The sequence below is a fragment of the Lactuca sativa genome, chromosome 3 (genome assembly GCF_002870075.4).
Source record: "Lactuca sativa cultivar Salinas chromosome 3, Lsat_Salinas_v11, whole genome shotgun sequence".
NCBI classification, from domain to species: Eukaryota; Viridiplantae; Streptophyta; class Magnoliopsida; order Asterales; family Asteraceae; genus Lactuca; species Lactuca sativa.
Genome location: NC_056625.2, coordinates 107160544 through 107180390, shown reverse-complemented (window position 1 = coordinate 107180390; position 19847 = coordinate 107160544). Strand labels below are relative to the sequence as shown.

Below are 19847 nucleotides of genomic sequence, written 5' to 3'. Positions count from 1 at the left end.
TTTCTCCTTCCACCATGTTCACAGAAGAGGAACCAACTTGGTTCTTGCCTTTAGGATTGTTATCAAGTTATTGAGTCCTTATGGACTCTTCAATCCTTAAATGGCTTCAAAGTTGAGTCAAAGTCAATTCCTCTTTGTTATGTTTCAGATTGTGTTTAAAATCCTTCCAGGAAAGGGGGCAGTTTGTCAATGATCACAGCCACATAAATGGCTTCATGCATTTTCAGATTTTGTTGAGCAAACTGTCCTAAAATCCTTAACATTTCATGGAATTATTCCATAACAGGATTGCAATCAACCATCTTGTAACCCATAAAGTTACTGACAATTTTGTTGGTGTTTTTGTATCATCAATGTGTATTTAAGTGTAATGGATTGACTTGTTGACCAAAAATCAATCTTGATGAATATTAAACAAGTAAGGAACGTGCGGAGTGCACACTTGTTTAAGTTCATTTAAGATTTAAAGTAGATTGTTATTTATGGGTGAAGCCCCTAAATGAACGGGGGTCCGGGAGCAGCGCCCCTGGGAGCGGGGTCCAAGGGGTGGCAGCCCCTAGCGGGATCCAAGGGACACAGCCCCTGGCTGGGGTCGAGCTGAATTTTTTATTTGGGTTATATTGCTATATTAAAAATGCGTCAGAAATCTGAATTTTTTGAAATAAACCCGATTTTTTACTTTGTTTTGACGCTTATAGAAATAACCCGGATTAGTGACAGGTTTCAGACATCAAACTGTTTTTTGTGACAGTTTTCAGACATACAACTGTGTGGTGACAGTTTTCTAATGGAAAAGTTATTTAACTAATTTTTGGTCTTCATTTGATGGTACACACGAAATTCATAACACTCAGATTATCCTGTTCTTGCTCTCATTTCTGAGTCTTATCCGGTTAAAGGTTGGAAGTATCACCCAAATACTTTAACCTGAAAGTGTATACACAATTCTTAGAATTTCCAAGCCTTTTATTATCCCAAATTTCTAACAATCATGTCTTTTCACAACACACACTTACTATACTTTGAGGTGGTGTTTGAGAGAGAGAGAGAGAGAGAGAGAGAGAGAGAGAGAGAGAGAGAGAGAGAGAGAGAGAGAGAGAGAGAGAGAGAGAGAGAGAGAGAGAGAGAGAGAGAGAGAGAGAGAGAGAGAGAGAGAGAGAGAGAGAGAGAGAGAGAGATGTGACCACCCCCACTTTCTACGATACAATTACTATTCTTTGGGGTGAAGTTTATTAGTGAAAATTCTCTTCCTACGTGTAAAAAAGACATCTTACAGGATAGCCTTATACGTGGTAAAACTGTTAGAGGTGCAACATTCCCTCGCACCTATCATACTAATTAATTAAATCTTTAAACTTTTGACTCAAGTTAATTGTCAATGGCTGATGACATATAAACTTGTTATGTACGTTGGGTCTTTCCCAACACCACCACACTGTTAACATTATGCTGACTCTACTCATTTGTCTTTCTAGAGAAGAATAAGCACTGTTTGGGTTATGAGTGTAGCTCACCACCAAATGAGTTGATGATTGTCACTGATAACACTTGTCACTTTTTAATTTGTATGGTTGATAATTCTCTTTTTCATCTTTCTTTTCCTTTATAGCTAGCCTTTTTTTCCATCTTCTCTTTTCTGCTCGTGCTTGCATATCAACTCATATCAATATATTCAATTTCTCTCTATGCTTATGATTATTCAAGGATCATAATCATCTAGCACTAAAGAAAAGTTGGTGGTGAATTTGATGCAAAATTGAAGCAGTACGATACAGTACCTGTAATATTAGTTAAATTTTATCATGGACACCATGGATCAATCATCATGCGTCCCTCCTGGATTTCGATTTCATCCTACTGATGAAGAACTCGTCGGTTATTACCTAAGGAAGAAGGTTGCATCTCAGAAGATCGATCTTGATGTAATTAGAGACATCGATCTATACAGGATCGAACCATGGGATCTGATAGGTATTCTTTCGCTTCCTAGGTTTCTTATTACGTATCGCTACACGATCCAAAGATCTTCAAGAAAATCTTTTGCTTAAGTTTTCATCTTGCTAATAGTTAGGTTTTAGGTTTTTTCTTTCCATTTATAAAGAAAACCATTTTGTCAAAATCTCAGCCAGCCTATGATCAATATCAAGCTATGATCATGACGACAAATATTTTTGAATATACTTTTTGATAGGACATTGAGTTATCAGTAACGTACGTTTGATCTGTTTTTTTCTTTTCTTTTTTTATAGAAAGATGTAGGATTGGATACGAAGAGCAAACTGAATGGTACTTCTTTAGTCACAAGGATAAAAAGTATCCAACGGGAACGAGGACGAATAGGGCAACAATGGCAGGTTTTTGGAAGGCTACTGGAAGAGACAAAGCAGTTTACGAAAAACTTAGGCTCATAGGAATGAGGAAAACTCTTGTGTTCTATAAAGGAAGAGCACCAAATGGACAGAAAACCGATTGGATCATGCATGAATACAGGCTTGAATCCGAAGAAAATGGTCCTCCTCAGGCAAGTAATTATTCCAAATGTAGATCTCATTCACTCTTCAAAAAAAAAATGTTCTTGCTTACGATATATATCATCTTTTCTCCAGTTATCATGGGTTATTTTTTCTCTTTTGATAAATCTTTAGATTTAATCTTTAAAAAAATGGTTGTTGATTTTATGTTATTTTTACTATCTTCATCTATTTTCCATATATTAACCATGGTGTCTTCTTTGTTGAGTCGAACATTTCATATTTAAAGAAAACGTAGTTCTCTTCATCTTTTTCCAATCTTTCCAGTTTTAATTTTTTCTCTTCTTGTCAGTCTTCGATCTTTCATATTTGTTCTCTGGATCAAATCATCAAAACGTCTATATGCTCAATATTGTACCATATATATTTTATGTTTTGATAAAAAAAATTATTCTTGGTTGGAGATCTAAACAAGGAACAAAAACATACCTTCAGTGCGTAAATTCATTAACAAAATTATATTTCGACTAATCACCATCAAATAATTTGTTTCGGTTAATGTTTTTCACCTCGTTTACTATCTACAACATATTAGACTGATTAGAGCTCGATCCCATGTTAAAATTCCGATCCCACTGTTCATTTTTAATCAATCAATTTCCACAATTTTATAAAGTGTAATGGATATATATTTCATACAATTTTATTATTTTTTTTCTCTGGATTAAATTTTACAAATTTCAATAGAATATGTTAAAAAAAAAATCATTTATGCTTTTAGTTTTAACCTACAAGATATCATGTGTGTGTCGTATAAAAATAACTTTTTTCATGCATGCTCTCAGCCACTGTCTTGTATTCTTTAGTTTGTGTTTGGATGTCCCTTTCCCTTAATTTCCTTTTTGGTGTAAAATCCTTGAGAGTATGTGTGTGTATGTGAGGCAAAAAACTTTTACTTTCACCGTTTTCACGACCATCAATAATAATAAAAAAACGTTCATCACAAAAATAATTTCAATTCAAAGGAGGATGCAAGTACTTGGCTTTTCGCCGTGAATTTTTTAACTTCTTAAAGTAGTCTTCCACCATGTACACATAATCCATCACAGTTTGACTTCCGTATCATGTTTTCTTTGGTTTCAGAACACTTCTTACATCTAGTCACTAAGTCAAAGAGGATCTAGCAATAAAGGAATGGTTTAAAATGTTTCGTACAAAAGTATAAATATAATAATTTTGGACTCATCTAGCTAAGAGAATTGTAATTAATCAATTAAAAAAAGTTTGCTCGATCCCTATTATATATTTTCTAACTGATCTAGCTATTGGTTACCTTCTTTTGTGAAATTATTTAGTTGACTATATATGCATGGTGATCAATCTTTTGCAGGAAGAAGGATGGGTGGTGTGTCGTGCATTCAAGAAACGATCAACTGGACAAACTAAAACCACCGAAGGATGGGAATCAAACTTCTTCTATGATGATTCAAGTCGCATGGATCCAATTGATTACATTACAAGTCAACCATCGAGTTCCATATTTTCACAAAGCTTCATGTGCAAGCAAGAGTTGGAAGCAGTAGAGAATTTGAACTTCGTCCAATGTGATCAATATGTACAACTTCCACAACTCGAAAGCCCATCACTCCCATTAATAGAGAAGCCTAGCTCTATATCATTGGTGTCATCATCTGAAAATAATGATCTAGAAGACGATCTACAAGGAGGGAGAAACATACACAACAACAAAATTAGTATGAATAATATAGATAACGTCGATAAAGTGACTGACTGGAGAGCTCTTGATAAGTTTGTAGCTTCTCAGTTGAGCCAAGAGGATCGATATGGGATTGGTGAAGGTTTGTCTTCCAGCTTTCAAGGGAAAGAAAATTCGAATTTCTCTTATATGTTTATGGAACGTGGTAGGGAGGAAGAAGATGGTGGAGGAGGAGGAGGAGGGAAGCTGAATGTTTTGTTGAGTTCGAGCCACCAAGATCATTCTGATATTGGAATATGCATATTTGATAAGTGATGAATACGAAGGACTACATATGATGCACTGAGGAGATGATAATACTGGTAGTCTCATAAGTATAAGAGTTCAGTGATGAATATGAAGGACTACATTGATGCAATGACGAAATGATAAATTGATAATACTAGTAGTCTCATAAGTATAAGAGTTCGCTAATCTTGAGATATATATAACGCATACATATGTATCTTTGTCTTTCTCTTTATATATTGTTGTGAAGGAGTCGTAAGAGTACAAAATAAGAACCACTCTTCCCTTATATTACCAACGAGTCATATATACAATGTATACACAAAACTATCTCCTATTTTATAAATTTAAGATTCGTTATTAAACAAAAATCTTTGTTTAAGTTTCCGTTCTTTGAAACAATATTGTAGAAAAGAACTTTCCTTGCACTCATAGGAAAAGGTTAAAACTTTTGGGGCAAACAAGGAAAAATAGATATGAAAAAAAATCAATGTGATTCGTTATACCAAAACTGATTCCAATAAACCCCCCTTAAATCTCTGATCGATTAAGGTAAGTTATGTATTTTTAGTTGATTCTTCATATTTTCCACGAATGTAATGATTAATAACACAATTGATGTATTTTAATAGGACGTCTTGTACCATGGATGGCTGTATCATACTTGATTTCATCGTTTATACTGTGAAGTATCATGATCCTACTCTCATAATGATAATTAATGTTGATTTTGGAGGAATGGAATACAATGTATTCTAAAAATTTGTTGCAAAATCTATTTAAGGAATTGGGTTGGCATGTTTACGATTGTGTTCAAAAAAGCCATCAACTATTTTGCAAAAACATTAAGATGTATGAAGTACTATAACATTCTTAAACATGAATACCATTATGATAGAATTATCTTTTATATAGATATTAATTTATAATCCGTAAGAACCATTGTTACAAAATTAATTAAACTTTCATAATAAAATTCAAAATTATTAATCAATTATTTTAAATAAATTATTAATTAAGAGATAATTTTTAGTTATATAAAATTATAATTGTTGATTTAAATAAATACATAAATTTATAGTCTATATTAATTTTATTAATTTAATGTAATTACAGTTGAAAATTTGAAATTTGAAATGGATAATCAATAGGTTGACAAGTGTCATGACATTAATCAGGATGTCTAATAGAGTGACACACGACAAAAGAAGATTAAACATATTCATTTATTAAAATAAGGAGATCATGGGGAAAATTTGACAAACTACTTAGAAGAGATAGAGTAGAGCTACTTAGGAGAGATGGAGTAGACAAGGTAGACAATGACGCATTATCTGAAGATGTTTCAATATGACATGATTAATAAGAGGATGTAACAAGTTTGAACAAAATACGAGACGACCATTTTTGTTAGAACTTTGTGTTGATTATCATATTCTAAAAGAAATCACAATAACTGTTGATGATCATAATTGTGCATAAGAAGTTCTCTATCCTATACACGATCCATCCATTCCTTATATGTCAATCATCCCTATTTTAGGGATGAAATCAAACACAACTAAAAGAATGCATATTCAACTATGATGTTGCGAATAGCTATACCAACTATATGAAATATGATAACATGTGGTAATCGGTTAGTCGTGGTAAACGAAATAGTGACATTCATTGTCCTTCAGACCGTGCGTGTCTTTGAAGGGCAAGAACACATATCGAAATTAAGTCTTTTATTTGTAACCACCGTCTTGAATGAAATTTGCAAGGAACTTGTTATATATTCTTAGACTTCTATGTAATACGTATTATAGATAGAAATTTTTACTTACCGCTTACATCTTGAAATTGAACTAACATCACATGCAAGCTAAAGATCTTGAATTTATTAAGTATGTTGGACTTTCATCATTTTTCTTATAAAATATTGTGCATGGACTCAAGGCTTAAAGAAAAAGAGCTATACCAAGTCAACTACATATGGTCAATTCATCATTAACTTTGAAGACCCTCTAGAAAATCGGGTCAAGCAAAGATCAAGGAGAATCCCAAGAATCTTGGAGTTCTAGTTATTCTTGTTATGTATAAAATACTAGTTGATCAATACACATAGACATGTCTACTTCTTCTTTTCTGATTCTTTCAACACTTTAGCACAAACACATTCTTTCTAAGAACATGTAGCACTTGTAAGATTTATTTACGATTTAATATGTGTTCTAGGGCAGGTGAGTTTATCACCTCCTAAGGTTTTACGTCGGAAAACCAAAAGGATTAAGGTCTTTCTTCGTACATCTATGTGTTCTTACTTTGATTTTACTCATTAATAATTGTTTAAATGATTACAACATTGTTTACATATTTATTTGATCGTTTATCTGTTTTCATATCAGCTTATCAAGATATTTGGTGTAATCTTGATACCTTCTCAAGTATCTTAGAATTTCCTTATATAAAATTAACTATTAACTATTTTAACACTATTTTTTCCCGAATACTCCAAAATACACTTGCTTATAATATAAAATGAATCAACTTTATTAAACAGTTTTCTGAATATCACTATCTTCTTCCCATGATCTTGGGTACAACCAAGATCTTTGACATATCTCAAGATCTTCAACGCTCTACTTTTCAACATTTTTCTTAAACATCACACCACACTTACTAATTTGGTTATGAAATTAGTTTGTTAATTTTTAACATCCCGACTCCCATGTATAATATTTAATTATATTCTATTCATTTTGTTAAGGAAAATCGACGAGTTGGAGGCCCCAACTCGCCGAGTAGAATTGGAGACACTCGCGTGATTTTTAGAGTCTACTCGACGAGTTGGTGGACCCCAACTCGATGAGTAGGAGTTGAGTATGAAAACCCTAATTTTCAGGGTTTGTGTCCTATTTAAAGGACCTTAAGCCTTCATTTACGCCTCCCTTATCATTTTGACACACTGAGAGAAATCCTAATCGAGTTGTATTCATCTGTGTGAGAGAGAGAGTGAGAGAGAGAGAAAGAGAGAAAGAGACTAAAAGTGTGTGATTTGGTGCATTCTTGGAAGAAGATAGAAGAGCATAAGGCTTGGAATGAGAATAAGGCCTTGCATCCAGTGTTCCTTCAGTGCTAGCTGCTATTTGGAGGTAAAAAGCTATCACCTTGATCATTGTTTGGTTAGATCTCTTCTTTAGGTTGTTTGTGGCCATTTCCATCTTCCTTTTTAACCTTTGAGTCATTTGAGCATGACATGTAGTGGAAACTTCAGATATGGACTGTATGAGGTCCCTTGAGTATAAAGATCCAAGTTATTGGTCAAGCTCCAAACATTAAACCTTCTATAGAGTTTTGTTTTGGCAATTTGAGCCCTAGATGCCATGCATGGACGTAAAGCTTGTAGCTTTACGTGGTATTTCAGCCTTGGGAGCCTAGATCTAGAGTTTGGGACCTTATTTCTGCTTAGAATCGTCTAATTGAGAATTGGACTAGAGGGAATCGACAAGTATATGAGCCAACTCGACGAGTCGGTTAGGGTTTTCCCCGATAGTCTGGACACGCTACAACTCAACGAGTTGATGAGACAACTCGACGAGTTGAGTTGGACTTTCCCAATTTTTCAGAGAAAAGAAGGAACTCGACGAGTCGCGTAGATGCAAGCGACGATTTGGGTCAACATGGACTGTTGACTCGAGCGTAGACTTTTATTTACTTTTAGGGTTTGGTCAAGACATGGGTTAAGAAGACCATGGATGGGTAAAATAGTCTTTCACCATTTCCGAGAGTGAGGAAAGGGGTTAACCTAACTTTTTAGAGTTGTGATTATAAAGTGTTAATTAGAGATGATTATATTATGTAGGCGGAGTCTAGACTGTTCGTGTGGTACTAGATCTACTTATTTACTTACGAGGTGAGTCTTCTCACTATACTTATCTGAGTGGTAATACTGTGTGACTGGAGGGTCTTATTTGAGTTATCGACCGAAGGGTCCTATGTGCTTATATTGAGTTATGTGATATTATGCATCTTGTCTTTGTGATATATGCTATATTATTATGTGCCTTACTGAATTAGTACCGGAAGGTCCAAACCGAGTTGTGAGACCGGAGAGTCTTCACTGAGATACAATACTTAAGGGTCTGATCCGAGCTGTAAGACCGGAGGGTCTTCACTGAGACACATGACCGGAGTCCACACCGAGTCGTGAGACCGGAGGGTCCTCATCGAGACACATGACCGGAGGGTCCATGTCGAGCTATAGCCATGAGAGGCTTATTATTTGTGTATATGGTATTTTGGGGAACTCACTAACCTTCGTGCTTACCGTGTTGTGTGATATGTGTTTCAGGTACTTCTCATGATCACAAGAAGGCACCAACTTGATTTTACACACGAGATAAAGATTATGAGTTTGAGGATTCTGGGATTTTATCAAACATTTGTTGCATTTTGTTTTGACAACTTATACATTTTGTGGTTTTGGGAAATGTGATATTGAGTTTATGTGATTTTAAAAAATGAAAATTTTATTTGAAAATTCACAGTGTTACATAATTTGTGACCAAAACAATTTGGCATCACATGGGACAAGTGGTGTTATTCTATTTTTCTCTTCAAACTTACTCGAAAAGTTTTTTTTCAGATTTTCAATCACTTACACATTTTTGCACAAAAAAATGTCTTCTTTACCAAAATCCACTTCTAGCATTATTTCATTTGCCTCAAATGGTCAAAGCCTTCCCTCACTTTCTGCAGCCACCTCACAAAGAAGAAATGTTGAGATCCCTAGAAAGGGAATCCCAACATCCTCGTCACTCCAATACTCAGGAAGTGCAACTCAGGAAATACCAATTATTGTCTTGAACAACGAGATCATAGCTATGCTGACCAGAATGGATCGACATGTCACTAAGTAAAGTGAAACCAACAAGATGATATTCGATCAGATGGAAGCACTAGGCTCCCAGTACGGGAGATCATGTATCCTAAGTCGGAGACTTCATATCCAAGAAATCTTCCATCTTCATAGATACGGCAACTCCTAGTACATGAGATCTTGTATACCATGATCTTGAAAGGATGTTCAATATTCCACCTAGTACCCAAGATCATGGGATAAGACCAGTCATGGCAAAGGAACTCAAGCAACTAAGAGATGTGATCTCAAGTGTACCAGGAGTCATTCAACCAATACTAGAGGTTTCACCTGTCATGTAACATCCTGTTCTGAGATGTTTCTTATTTCGAGATTGAAGGCAATAAATGGATCAAAGTAAAAGTCATGGGCTTCAAGGGAATAGGGGTTTAGAACCTATTGGATGTTGATAATATTGGTTAGGTGATCTAAGCCATTGGTTTGTGTTTTGGAGCTAAAGGGTAAAATGGGAAAAGTTATATGTTAGGATTTTTGCATGGATTATGGTTTTTAGTGCGAAAAGTGTTAAGCCAAAATTAACTAGATAGAAGTGTGGGGCTCGTCAATACCTTTTTGTGGATATAAACATCGCCAGAAATGGAGTTGAAATGAAAAGATTATGGTTGTTTGAAGTTGAGGTGATTTTGGGTGAAAGTCGTGGCCATAGACTGGGGATCATTAAGGACCCAAGCCCATGATTTTTTAGGGTTTTCAATGTATTTAAGCTTAATGTTTTTCATTTTTGGGCATTTTATCAGCCTCCATCATCTCTAGAACCTCTTAGGAGAAACCCTAGCCTCCACCTTCAAGATTTTAGATTCTCAATTCTCATTTCTCATCTTTTGGATGTTTTTTATGTTATTTTTATGAAAGAAGAAGATCAAGAAGATTATTTTAGTCGCAAGGAATGATGCTTCAAGTTTGGATCTATCAAAGGCACTACATTTATCGACCATTGTAAGTATAAAGTTCCAATCTTGTTATCTAGTTCATTAGATCTTTTCATTTGGGGGGTTTTGGCACATTTGGTCCATTTTATGAGTGATCTTGGAGTTGAGTGGACTCCAACATCTTTTGATCATTTTGGAATGTTTCTTGGACCCCATGGACCAGTAAAGTTATGATCGTTTGCATGCCCTTTTAGCCATGCAGGTTATCTTGGTCCTTTAGGCCATTTTGGTGTATTAATGTTTAGATATTGAATGATTGGGGAATTATTATGGATACATTCGGAAACTTTATCCCTCTAGACATCTTGTTGATTCAGATTTGGAAGTGGGGGACTTGGACTTAATGGATTAAGTTGAGAAAGATGCAGTTTTGGTCCATTTGAAGCTTAAAAGTCTACATCTTGGTGGTTTGGACCTTCCAAATGGATAAAGTTAGAAACTTTATCCATTAAGACCTTGGAAAGAATCAAATATGAGCTTTGGAGCTCTTGAAATTGGAAGAAAATGGATTAAGCTCATTTTGGTTGTTCAGACCAATCCCCACGGTGTGGCCTTTGGCTACCACGACATGGCGATTTAGGAATCAACGATTGTTTTGGCACTTAGTTCCCACGACGTGGCCAAGGAAGGACACGACATGGAGGGCTGTTGTTGTCAATTTTGACGTTAGCTTTGACCGTTGACTTTTGACCTATTTGACTTTTGGTCAAACTTGGGTAGAATTGAGTATTTGACTAAGGGTTGGTTTCGGATTGGCTTTAGGAAACTTGGGTTAGTTGTTCTGATGTTGAAGTAGATATTGGGATTCTGTTGAGTAGTTTAGGTGATTCTTTTCACTGTACTTGTGGGTCAAAGGCAACATTGTCGTCCTAATGCATTGTGTTATATTGGATGCTAGATGTCTTTGTGACTCTTGCATTTATGATTGGGTTGAAATATAGCCCATGGATGGGCCCAAAGTTGGGCTCATAGTAGTATATTTGGATTGAAAGAAACCCTAGGGATAGGCCCATGATTGTATGTTTGGGTAGAAAGAAACCTTAGGGCTGGGCCAATTATAGTATGTTCAAGTTGAAAGAAAGCCCAAGGCTGGGCCCATGATTGTATGTTAGGTTAGAATATACCCCAAGGCTAGGGCCACTGATATGTATTGTATATGTTGTTTTGGGTAACTCACTAGGCTTTGTGCTTATGGTTTTGTGGTTTAAACATTTTCAGGTACTTCCAGTTTTAAAAGGAAGAGCCCGGCTTGATCGTAGTGTATCGCCTGGGGATTTATTCAGCAATGATTTTTTTTATGATTTTACTCAGATGTTTTTAGAATACTTTTAATCTGGTTGTCTTTTGGGCTAATGAATGAATGGTTTTGACATATTTAAAAATGAAAATTTCAGTCGGTATTTTCGGGACATTAGATGTCATCCATAGGATTGCAAGATTCGCTCCCCCCCTATGCGACATTGAAGTTACAAAGAGGTTTCAAGCGCCAAAAATGAAGATGTATGATGAGACCATGGATCCTGAGGAGTATATTGCCCAATATAAAGAAAAGCATGGAGATAGTCCCAATTCCGCAACAATTCAAGGAAAATTCTTTATGCAAGGGTTTTGGTTCAACCCTTACAAGATCTACATTAAGTTGGCTCATAAATGGTCCCCTTACTCTGTTACTTCCATCCCACTTTTGGTTAACTTATTTAAAACTAATTTTCTTGTTGTAGATCTTTAGAAAAACTAACAAGTGATCTTTACAAAGTAACTCAAGGCACTGATGAACCCTTCAAAGATTATGTTAATAGGTTTAGGAAAAAAGTCCTAGATAACCCACATCTAGACATAGAAACAGCCCTGAAATCTTTCAAGATGGGACTAAAGAGAGATTTTCCATTTTACGAGGATCTTATCATGACCCCATGCAAGAAATTAGAAGAATTCATAAATAGATCCTTGAGATTCATTAGGCTTGATGAATTCTTGAAGATCCAGAAGAGTACAAACACTTCCTATAATCATCCTAACAGGAAGAATGAATCTTCTTCCCAAAAACCCATAGTGCTAAACCTTACTTAAGATCCGAGAACCATAGGATCAATGCTCTAGAGGATGAAAAAGGAAAAGGAAGTTTATCGTGAGATATATAATTACTAATTTTCCGTTAATGTTTCAGGTCTACTCTATACAATGTTGAAACTTGGGGAAAATTCGAGTTAGCCTAAGAAAAATGAGAAGACCTCAAGATGAAAGGACATATCCAAATGGTGCTCTTACCACGAAGGTTCCATACATCTTACCGAAGACTCGTTTGATCTCAAGAAAGAGATTAGTTATCTATAAAGCAAGGATCATTTGAAAGAACTCTTGGAAAGAAAAAAGGACAATACTAACCTAGGAGCTCAAGGTACTGATATTCTACCAAAAAAATAATGTCCCCTCCTTCGGACGCCAAGGTAATTTGTTTTATCTCTGGTAGATCTGACATTTGTGGAACCTCTTACTCTACAACCAAGAGACATGCAAGAAGTTCCAAGATGGAAAAGGAGAACAGGACAAGAAAGAATGCATTCTTAACCAACAAGAAGGAGTACTTTTTAAACAAAGATGACTCGGAGAATGTCCTTGACCCATATCATGATGGTCTAATCATTGCACTATATGTACCTAACCACTTTGTTCAAATGATCTTGATAAATTATGGTAGTTCAGTCAACATCATCCTAATAGAAGCTCTTAATAAGATGAACATCCCAGAATCAGAGATATTCCGAAGATCCTCAGTCCTAGTAGGATTTAGTGGTGAAACCAAGAACACAATTGCAGAGATAAAGTTACCAATATATATATATATATATATATATATATATATATATATATATATATATAGAGAGAGAGAGAGAGAGAGGGGGGGGAGGGAGTTAACTTTATCCAGCGTTTTGTGTTGTTGATTCTTTGTCTTGATATAATATTATCTAAGGCAGGCCCTCGATCTATGACATGAAATTGGTCCATCAACTTACCATCAAATTGTAAATATGTCTACACCGTGGGGGTAATCAAGATCAACAACGACCAACAATAAGCCAAAGATTGTTATACCACTTCAATGAAAAACTCAACTATTCTTAGGAAAGCATAGCAATTAAAAAAAATACATGAGATGTTTTGGAAGATAAGGAAAGAGAAGTCAAAGAAGTCTTCCTAGATCCCCAGGATCCTAGCATCAAGGTGCTACTAGGCATGGCTCATGACCAAGATCTTGAGTAGGATCTTACCAAGTTCCTCAAAAACAAAAAATCAACCTTCGCCTGGAAACTTGAAAATATGACAGATATATCTAAGAATTTTATAACCCATAAACTTAACATTGATCCCAGTTTCTATCCAATTCATCAAAAACAAATTTGCACCTAAAATGAACTTGATCATCCGAGAAGAGGTTGAAAGATTGCTCAAGGCCAAGATGATCAAAGAAGTAAAATTCCCAAGATGGTTGGCCAATGTGGTAGTAGTTGAAAAGAAGAATAGAAAGTGGAGAGTGTGTCTGAACTTTACAGATCTTAATAAAGAATCCCTAAAGATCCATTTCCTCTCTTAAATATAAATTCTTTGGTAGATGCAACTTCATGTCACGAGATCTTCACAATCGTGGATGCTTCGGCCGGATTTCAGCAAATCCAAATGGAGCCATCAGACTAATAAGATACATGCTTTATAACTCCTATAGGTATATTTTGTTATATAGAGATGCATTTTGATTTAAAAAACTGCATGTGCAACATACCAAAGGCAACTGAAAAAGATGCTCAAGCATCAACTTGGAAAAACCATGTAAGTTTATATAGATGACACGGTGGTTAAATTCAAGAAAGCTGAGAATTATCTCCAAGATCTTAAAGAAAAATTTTATATCTTGGATCAATTCAACAGGAAGCTCAACCCTTCCAAACGCCATTTTTGTCAAACCCCCGGCCGGTGACGAAAACGTCAGACTGTGCGATGTTAGGACGTTGGATCACACACACACACACACACACACACACACACACACACACACATATATATATATATATATATATATATATATATATATATATATATATATATATTGAAATGTCACACAAACATGACTTCTTATTCAAGAAATAATAAATATTATACAGGTGTTCTAGGTACAAATACACTACAAAGGAAAAAATAAAGCAACATAACACATAGGCTTCCGATCGTGCTTCTATCATCTTCCATACTCATTCTCCTCAGTATACATGTGGTTTTGAAAGGTCAACATAATGTTGGTGAATTCACATGTTTATATTTTTAAGTTTGTTCCAAATTTACTAAATTACGTATACAAATATTATCAGGTACACCGAATTTTTACGAAGAGAAAATGATAATTTGGTAATTTAAATTCAATGTTAAAGGGGATGAAGATATGTCGTATGGCATAAATGGACTCTTTTATTAGAATAGAAGATACTATATATATATATATATATATATATATATATATATATATATATATATATATATATATATATATATATATATAAACACTCACACACACACACACATATATGTATATATATATATCAATATATATATATATATATATATAACAGTCATAAAATACGGTCCCAAATATTTCATTTTTAAAACATAAATAAACCATATTTATCAAAATCATCTCATCAATACATAAGTCATAGTATCTCAAAACATCATAAACGTTATATCCATATCAAAACATATGACAAATATATCAGAGTAAACATCCCAGGCTAAACATCATGGTGTGTGCAATGCAGTCATCCCGAGCCCTTCCCTTTGCTATCGGAAGTACCTGAAACCAAAACTAAAAACTGTAAGCTCGAATCTTAGTTAATTTCCTCAATCTAACACATACCATACACATAACATGCAACTATGAGATACGGGCCCCGCCCATACTCAAGGAGATACGAGCCCCGCCCAAACTTGGATAACGGGCCCCGCCCTATGAAGTACGGGCCATGCCCACACTTAGTGAGATACGGTCCCCGCCCACACTCAACTAACTAGGTGAAACAGGCCCCGACCACACTCAGCTAACTAGGAGTTACGGTCCCCGCCCACACTCGACTAATAGTGAGATACGGGCCACGCCCACACTCGGCTGACTAAGAGACACATACAAGTGTCACACAGACAACAAGTATAACCAAAACCTACCAATCCATTCCATATCCATATTCAATTAATGCTAAGATACAAGCCATGCCCACACTTTGCTACTAATAAGCACACATACTATACACGGGTTGGCATTGGTGCCTTCGACCTATTCAATCCAGGAGGAAACTCACCTCAAATGTCGGATGATAGCTGAAACGTCTTTTCCCTGAAATCGGCTCTACTGAAACCCTGAACCAAAACAATCCCTTAACTGCCATTTCATACTCATAACTCGTTAGGGTCAACTATGGTTAAAGTCAAGTCTAGGTTAAAGTCAAGGTCAATGCTCCAAGTTGACTAAACTCGTCGAGTTTACCCTTCAACTCGTCGAGTTCCCATGAATCATACAATCGTAAAATCGTGATCCAGCTCATCGAGTTTTCCTCCAACTCACGGAGTTCTTCATTTTTAACAGAATCGGGACACTATGACCCAACTCGTCGAGTGCTTCAGTCTGTTATCCCTTCTTAATGCATTAAGCCCTTATTCTTCAGATCTACACCCTATACTTCAGATCTAGACTGGAAATGCCTCTAGAAGGGTAAAGTTTCCAACTTTACCCATTAATACCTTTCCTAAAGGGATTAAGCTCAAACCCTAACCCATTAAGGTCAAAGTCTTAACCCAAACACCACCAAAACTACAAGATAGACCATAAGGTAATAGATCTGGACTCTGGGGACAAAAAGATCACGTAAAGTCCCGGCTTTCTCTACATGCATGGCAATTAGAAGCTCCAAAAGGCCAAAATGATGGTATAAAGATTGCATGGGACTTCCATGGACATAAAGTTGGCACCTTTATGCCATGAAACCCCTCAAGACTTAAGATCTAAAGTGTTAACCCATTTGGGACGTCCAACTCCCAAGGACCATGATATTTGGACCAAAACCAGTCAAAATAACCCTAAAAGAAGATCTAAATAACTACAAATAAACGTTCAAGCTTTATACCAGCAAAATGTCATGGATGAGGCAAGGATTCTGGATCTATAAGCTCCTTCTTGCGTCCTCAAGCTTTTCCTTCTTCCAATGGCTACAAATACACGCTAAAAACACTTAGAACTGCTCACAATCACTCACAATAGCTTAGGGTTTCGAGATTTAGGGTTAGGGATTTGGAGGTTGGAAATGAGGCCAACACCACGGGGTTAAGGTGATTAAATAGGGTACAAACCCCAGAAGTTGGGGTTTCATGTCTTCCATCCTACTCGTTGAGTTAAGGCCTCCCAACTCGTCGAGTAGGTTACTTAATATACGCATCCCTTATGATCTCTACTCGACGAGTTTGGGGATCCCAACTCGTCGAGTTGCTCTATTAAATAAATTAAATTCTTGTTAAATACATACCAGGAAACATGCTTTACAATTCTCCCCCACTTGTCTTGGACTTCATCCTCGAAGTCTGTTGTGTCAAATAATTCCGGATAATGCTTTCTCATCTACTCATCTGGCTCCCAAGACCACTCTGATCCCTTGCGGTGCATCCACTGCACCTTCACCAACTATACAACCTTGTTCCTCAAGGTTTTTTTCTTCCGATCCAGAATCACCACTGGCCTCTCAATGTAGTTCAGGTGGTCGTCCACCTGAATATCCTCCAAAGGCACAACTACAGAATCATTCACTAAGCACTTTCGCTGCTGGGAGACATGAAAAGTATTATGGATCTAACTAAGCTCGGATGGCAGATCCAGTCGATACGCCGCCCGGCCCACCCGATCCAAAACCTTGAACGAACCAATGTACATGGGACCCAGCTTGCCCCACTTCCTGAATCGGATGACACCCTTTAGCATAGCTCTTCTGCCGACTCTAAGCTGTCGGCAGAAGAACCATATTTCCTACCTGAAACTCCAGGTCTGATTGGCGCCTGTCAGCATAGCTCTTCTGCCGACTCTGAGCTGTCGGAAGTATGCTCCGGACTTGCTAGATCTTCTCAATAGTCTTGAGTACCACTTCGGAACTCCCCATGACTCTCTGACCGACCTCGCCCCAACACATTGGGGTCCTACATTTCCTCCCGTAGAGCATCTTGAAGGGAGGCCGGTCTATGCTAGCGTGATAACTATTCTTATACAAAAATTCCGCTAACGGAAGATACGTATCCCAACTACCACCAAAATATAGCACACATGCACGTAGCATATCCTCTAGAGTCTAAATCGTCCTCTCACTCTGTCTATCCATCTGGGGGTGAAAAGTTGTACTAAAATGAAGAAGAATACCCATATCATCGTGAAACAGCTTCTAGAATCTGGAAGTAAAGTGAACATATCCGTCTGACACAATCGACACCGGCACTCCATGACGTGCCACCACCTCGCGGACATAGATCTTGGCTAGCTTCTCAGCCGATATACTCTCCGGGATTGGGATGAAATGTGCACTCTTGGTCAACCAATCCACGATGACCCGAATCGAATCTACTCCACGTGTAGTCTTGGGAAACTTTGTGATGAAATCCATGGTGATGTCTTCCCATTTCCACACGGGAATCTCCAACGGTTGCATCTTTCCATGAGGTCACTAGTGCTTAGCCTTGACTTTCCTACAAGTCAAGCATCGCTCCACATAGGAAACTATGTCTCGCTTCATGCAGGGCCACCAATAATTAGGGTGAATATCCTGATACATCTTCACCGCCCCGAGATGAATGTAGAATCTCGACTTCTGAGCCTCCTTCATCAAAACCTGGCGTACACCGCCCTAGTAAGGAACACAGACCCTCCGATGTAGGGTCAACAACCACAGTTGTCATAATCAAATGAAGGCACCTGACCTATGATTCGCTCACACTTTCGGTGCTCCTCCTTCATACCCTCGACCTGAGCCTCCCGAATCTGTTCCAGCAACGGAGAAATCACTGACATCTTCAGTCATATAACCCAAATCAGAGTTGCGGCCGACTTGCGGATAAGAGCATCAGGCACCACATTGGCCTTCCCTGTGTGATAAAGGATCTCACAGTCATAATCCTTCACCATGTCCAACCAACGACGCTGCCTCATGTTCAGATTCAGCTGGTCCATCAGATACCTCAAGCTCTTGTGGTCCATGTAAATGGTACAACGAACCCCATAGAGGTAGTGTCGCCAAATCTTGAGTGCGAAAACCACAGCCCCCAACTCCAAATCGTGAGTCGGGTAATTCGCCTCATGAGGCTTTAACTGCCTCGAAGCGTACGCTATCACGCGACCTCGTTGCATCAGCACTGCACCCATACATGTGATGGAAGCATCACAGTAAACCACGAAATCATCGACACCCTCCGGCAAGGTTAGAATCAGTGTCTCGCACAACCGTTGTATGAGAGTCTTGAAATATGCCTGCTGATCAAGCCCCCAGCGGAATGCCACCAACTTCTTGGTCAGTCGGGTCAATGGAACTACAATCATGGAGAAATCATGGATGAATCTCCGATAATAACCTGCCACACCAATAAGACTCTGAATCTCATATGGAGACCTCGAAACCTCCCACTACTTCTCATCCTCTACCTTGGCTAGATCGACTAGAATACCCTTCTAGTTGACAAGGCGCCCCAGAAATTGCACCTCGCGCAACCACAACTCACACTTGGAGAACTTTGTGAAAACTCTCTCCCTCCTCAATGTCTCCAGCACCTCCCTCAGGTGCTCCTCATGCTGCTCCTGAGTCTTGGAGTAAACCATGATATCATCGATGAATACTATCACTGACCGGTCCAGCATCGGTCCGCATACATGGTTCATGAGGTCCATGAACACGGCGGAAGCATTGGTGAACCCAAACGGCATCACCACGAACTCGTAATGAGCATAGTGAGTACGAAGGGTTGTCTTATGCACATCGTTGTCCCTGGCTTGCATCTGGTGATATCTCGATCGCCGATCAATCTTGGAGAACCAAGATGCTCCCTGAAGCTGGTCAAAAAGGTCGTCAATCCTAGGAAGGGTATAACGGTTTTTCATTGTTACCTTATTCAACTCCTGGTAATCTATACACATCCGATGTGACCCTTCCTTCTATTAGATTAGGTGTCTAAGCCCATAACTATTATTGGTATGTACTTGACCCGAGAGTAGCATGGTCCATTTGGGTTGTATGGCATCAGAACAATTTGGATAGACTTTTGTGAGAAGAGGATATTTATGATTTATTAATATATTATAAGTTCTAATATATTGATATGAAATCATATTATTTAATTAGTATTGATCAAGAATTAGTTTGGAATTAATTTTGTGATCAAAAGAGGCTAATTAAATAAATAGGGATTGATTTGGTAAATCATTCATTCTTATAAAGTGCGCTTATGATCCATAG

The 19847-nt window shown here is 37.3% G+C and overlaps 1 protein-coding gene across 1 annotated transcript; it reads left to right on the top strand.

Moving 5' to 3' along the window:
• Positions 1 to 1465: 1465 nt before the first annotated feature.
• On the top strand, positions 1466 to 4768 carry LOC111897514 (NAC domain-containing protein 37). Its single transcript, XM_023893469.3, has 3 exons — positions 1466 to 1971; positions 2250 to 2521; positions 3862 to 4768. The coding sequence occupies exons 1-3, from the start codon at positions 1803 to 1805 to the stop codon at positions 4501 to 4503; spliced, it is 1083 nt and encodes a 360-aa protein (XP_023749237.1). The 5' UTR covers positions 1466 to 1802; the 3' UTR covers positions 4504 to 4768.
• Positions 4769 to 19847: the final 15079 nt, after the last annotated feature.

Excerpts from the sequence above, each read along its gene's own strand:
- LOC111897514 (XM_023893469.3), top strand. The coding sequence starts at position 1,803 with ATGGACACCATGGATCAATCATCATGCGTCCCTCCTGGATTTCGATTT. Across the intron at positions 1,972-2,249 it reads CGAACCATGGGATCTGATAG|AAAGATGTAGGATTGGATAC; the intron begins GTATTCTTTCGC and ends CTTTTTTTATAG. Across the intron at positions 2,522-3,861 it reads AAGAAAATGGTCCTCCTCAG|GAAGAAGGATGGGTGGTGTG; the intron begins GCAAGTAATTAT and ends AATCTTTTGCAG.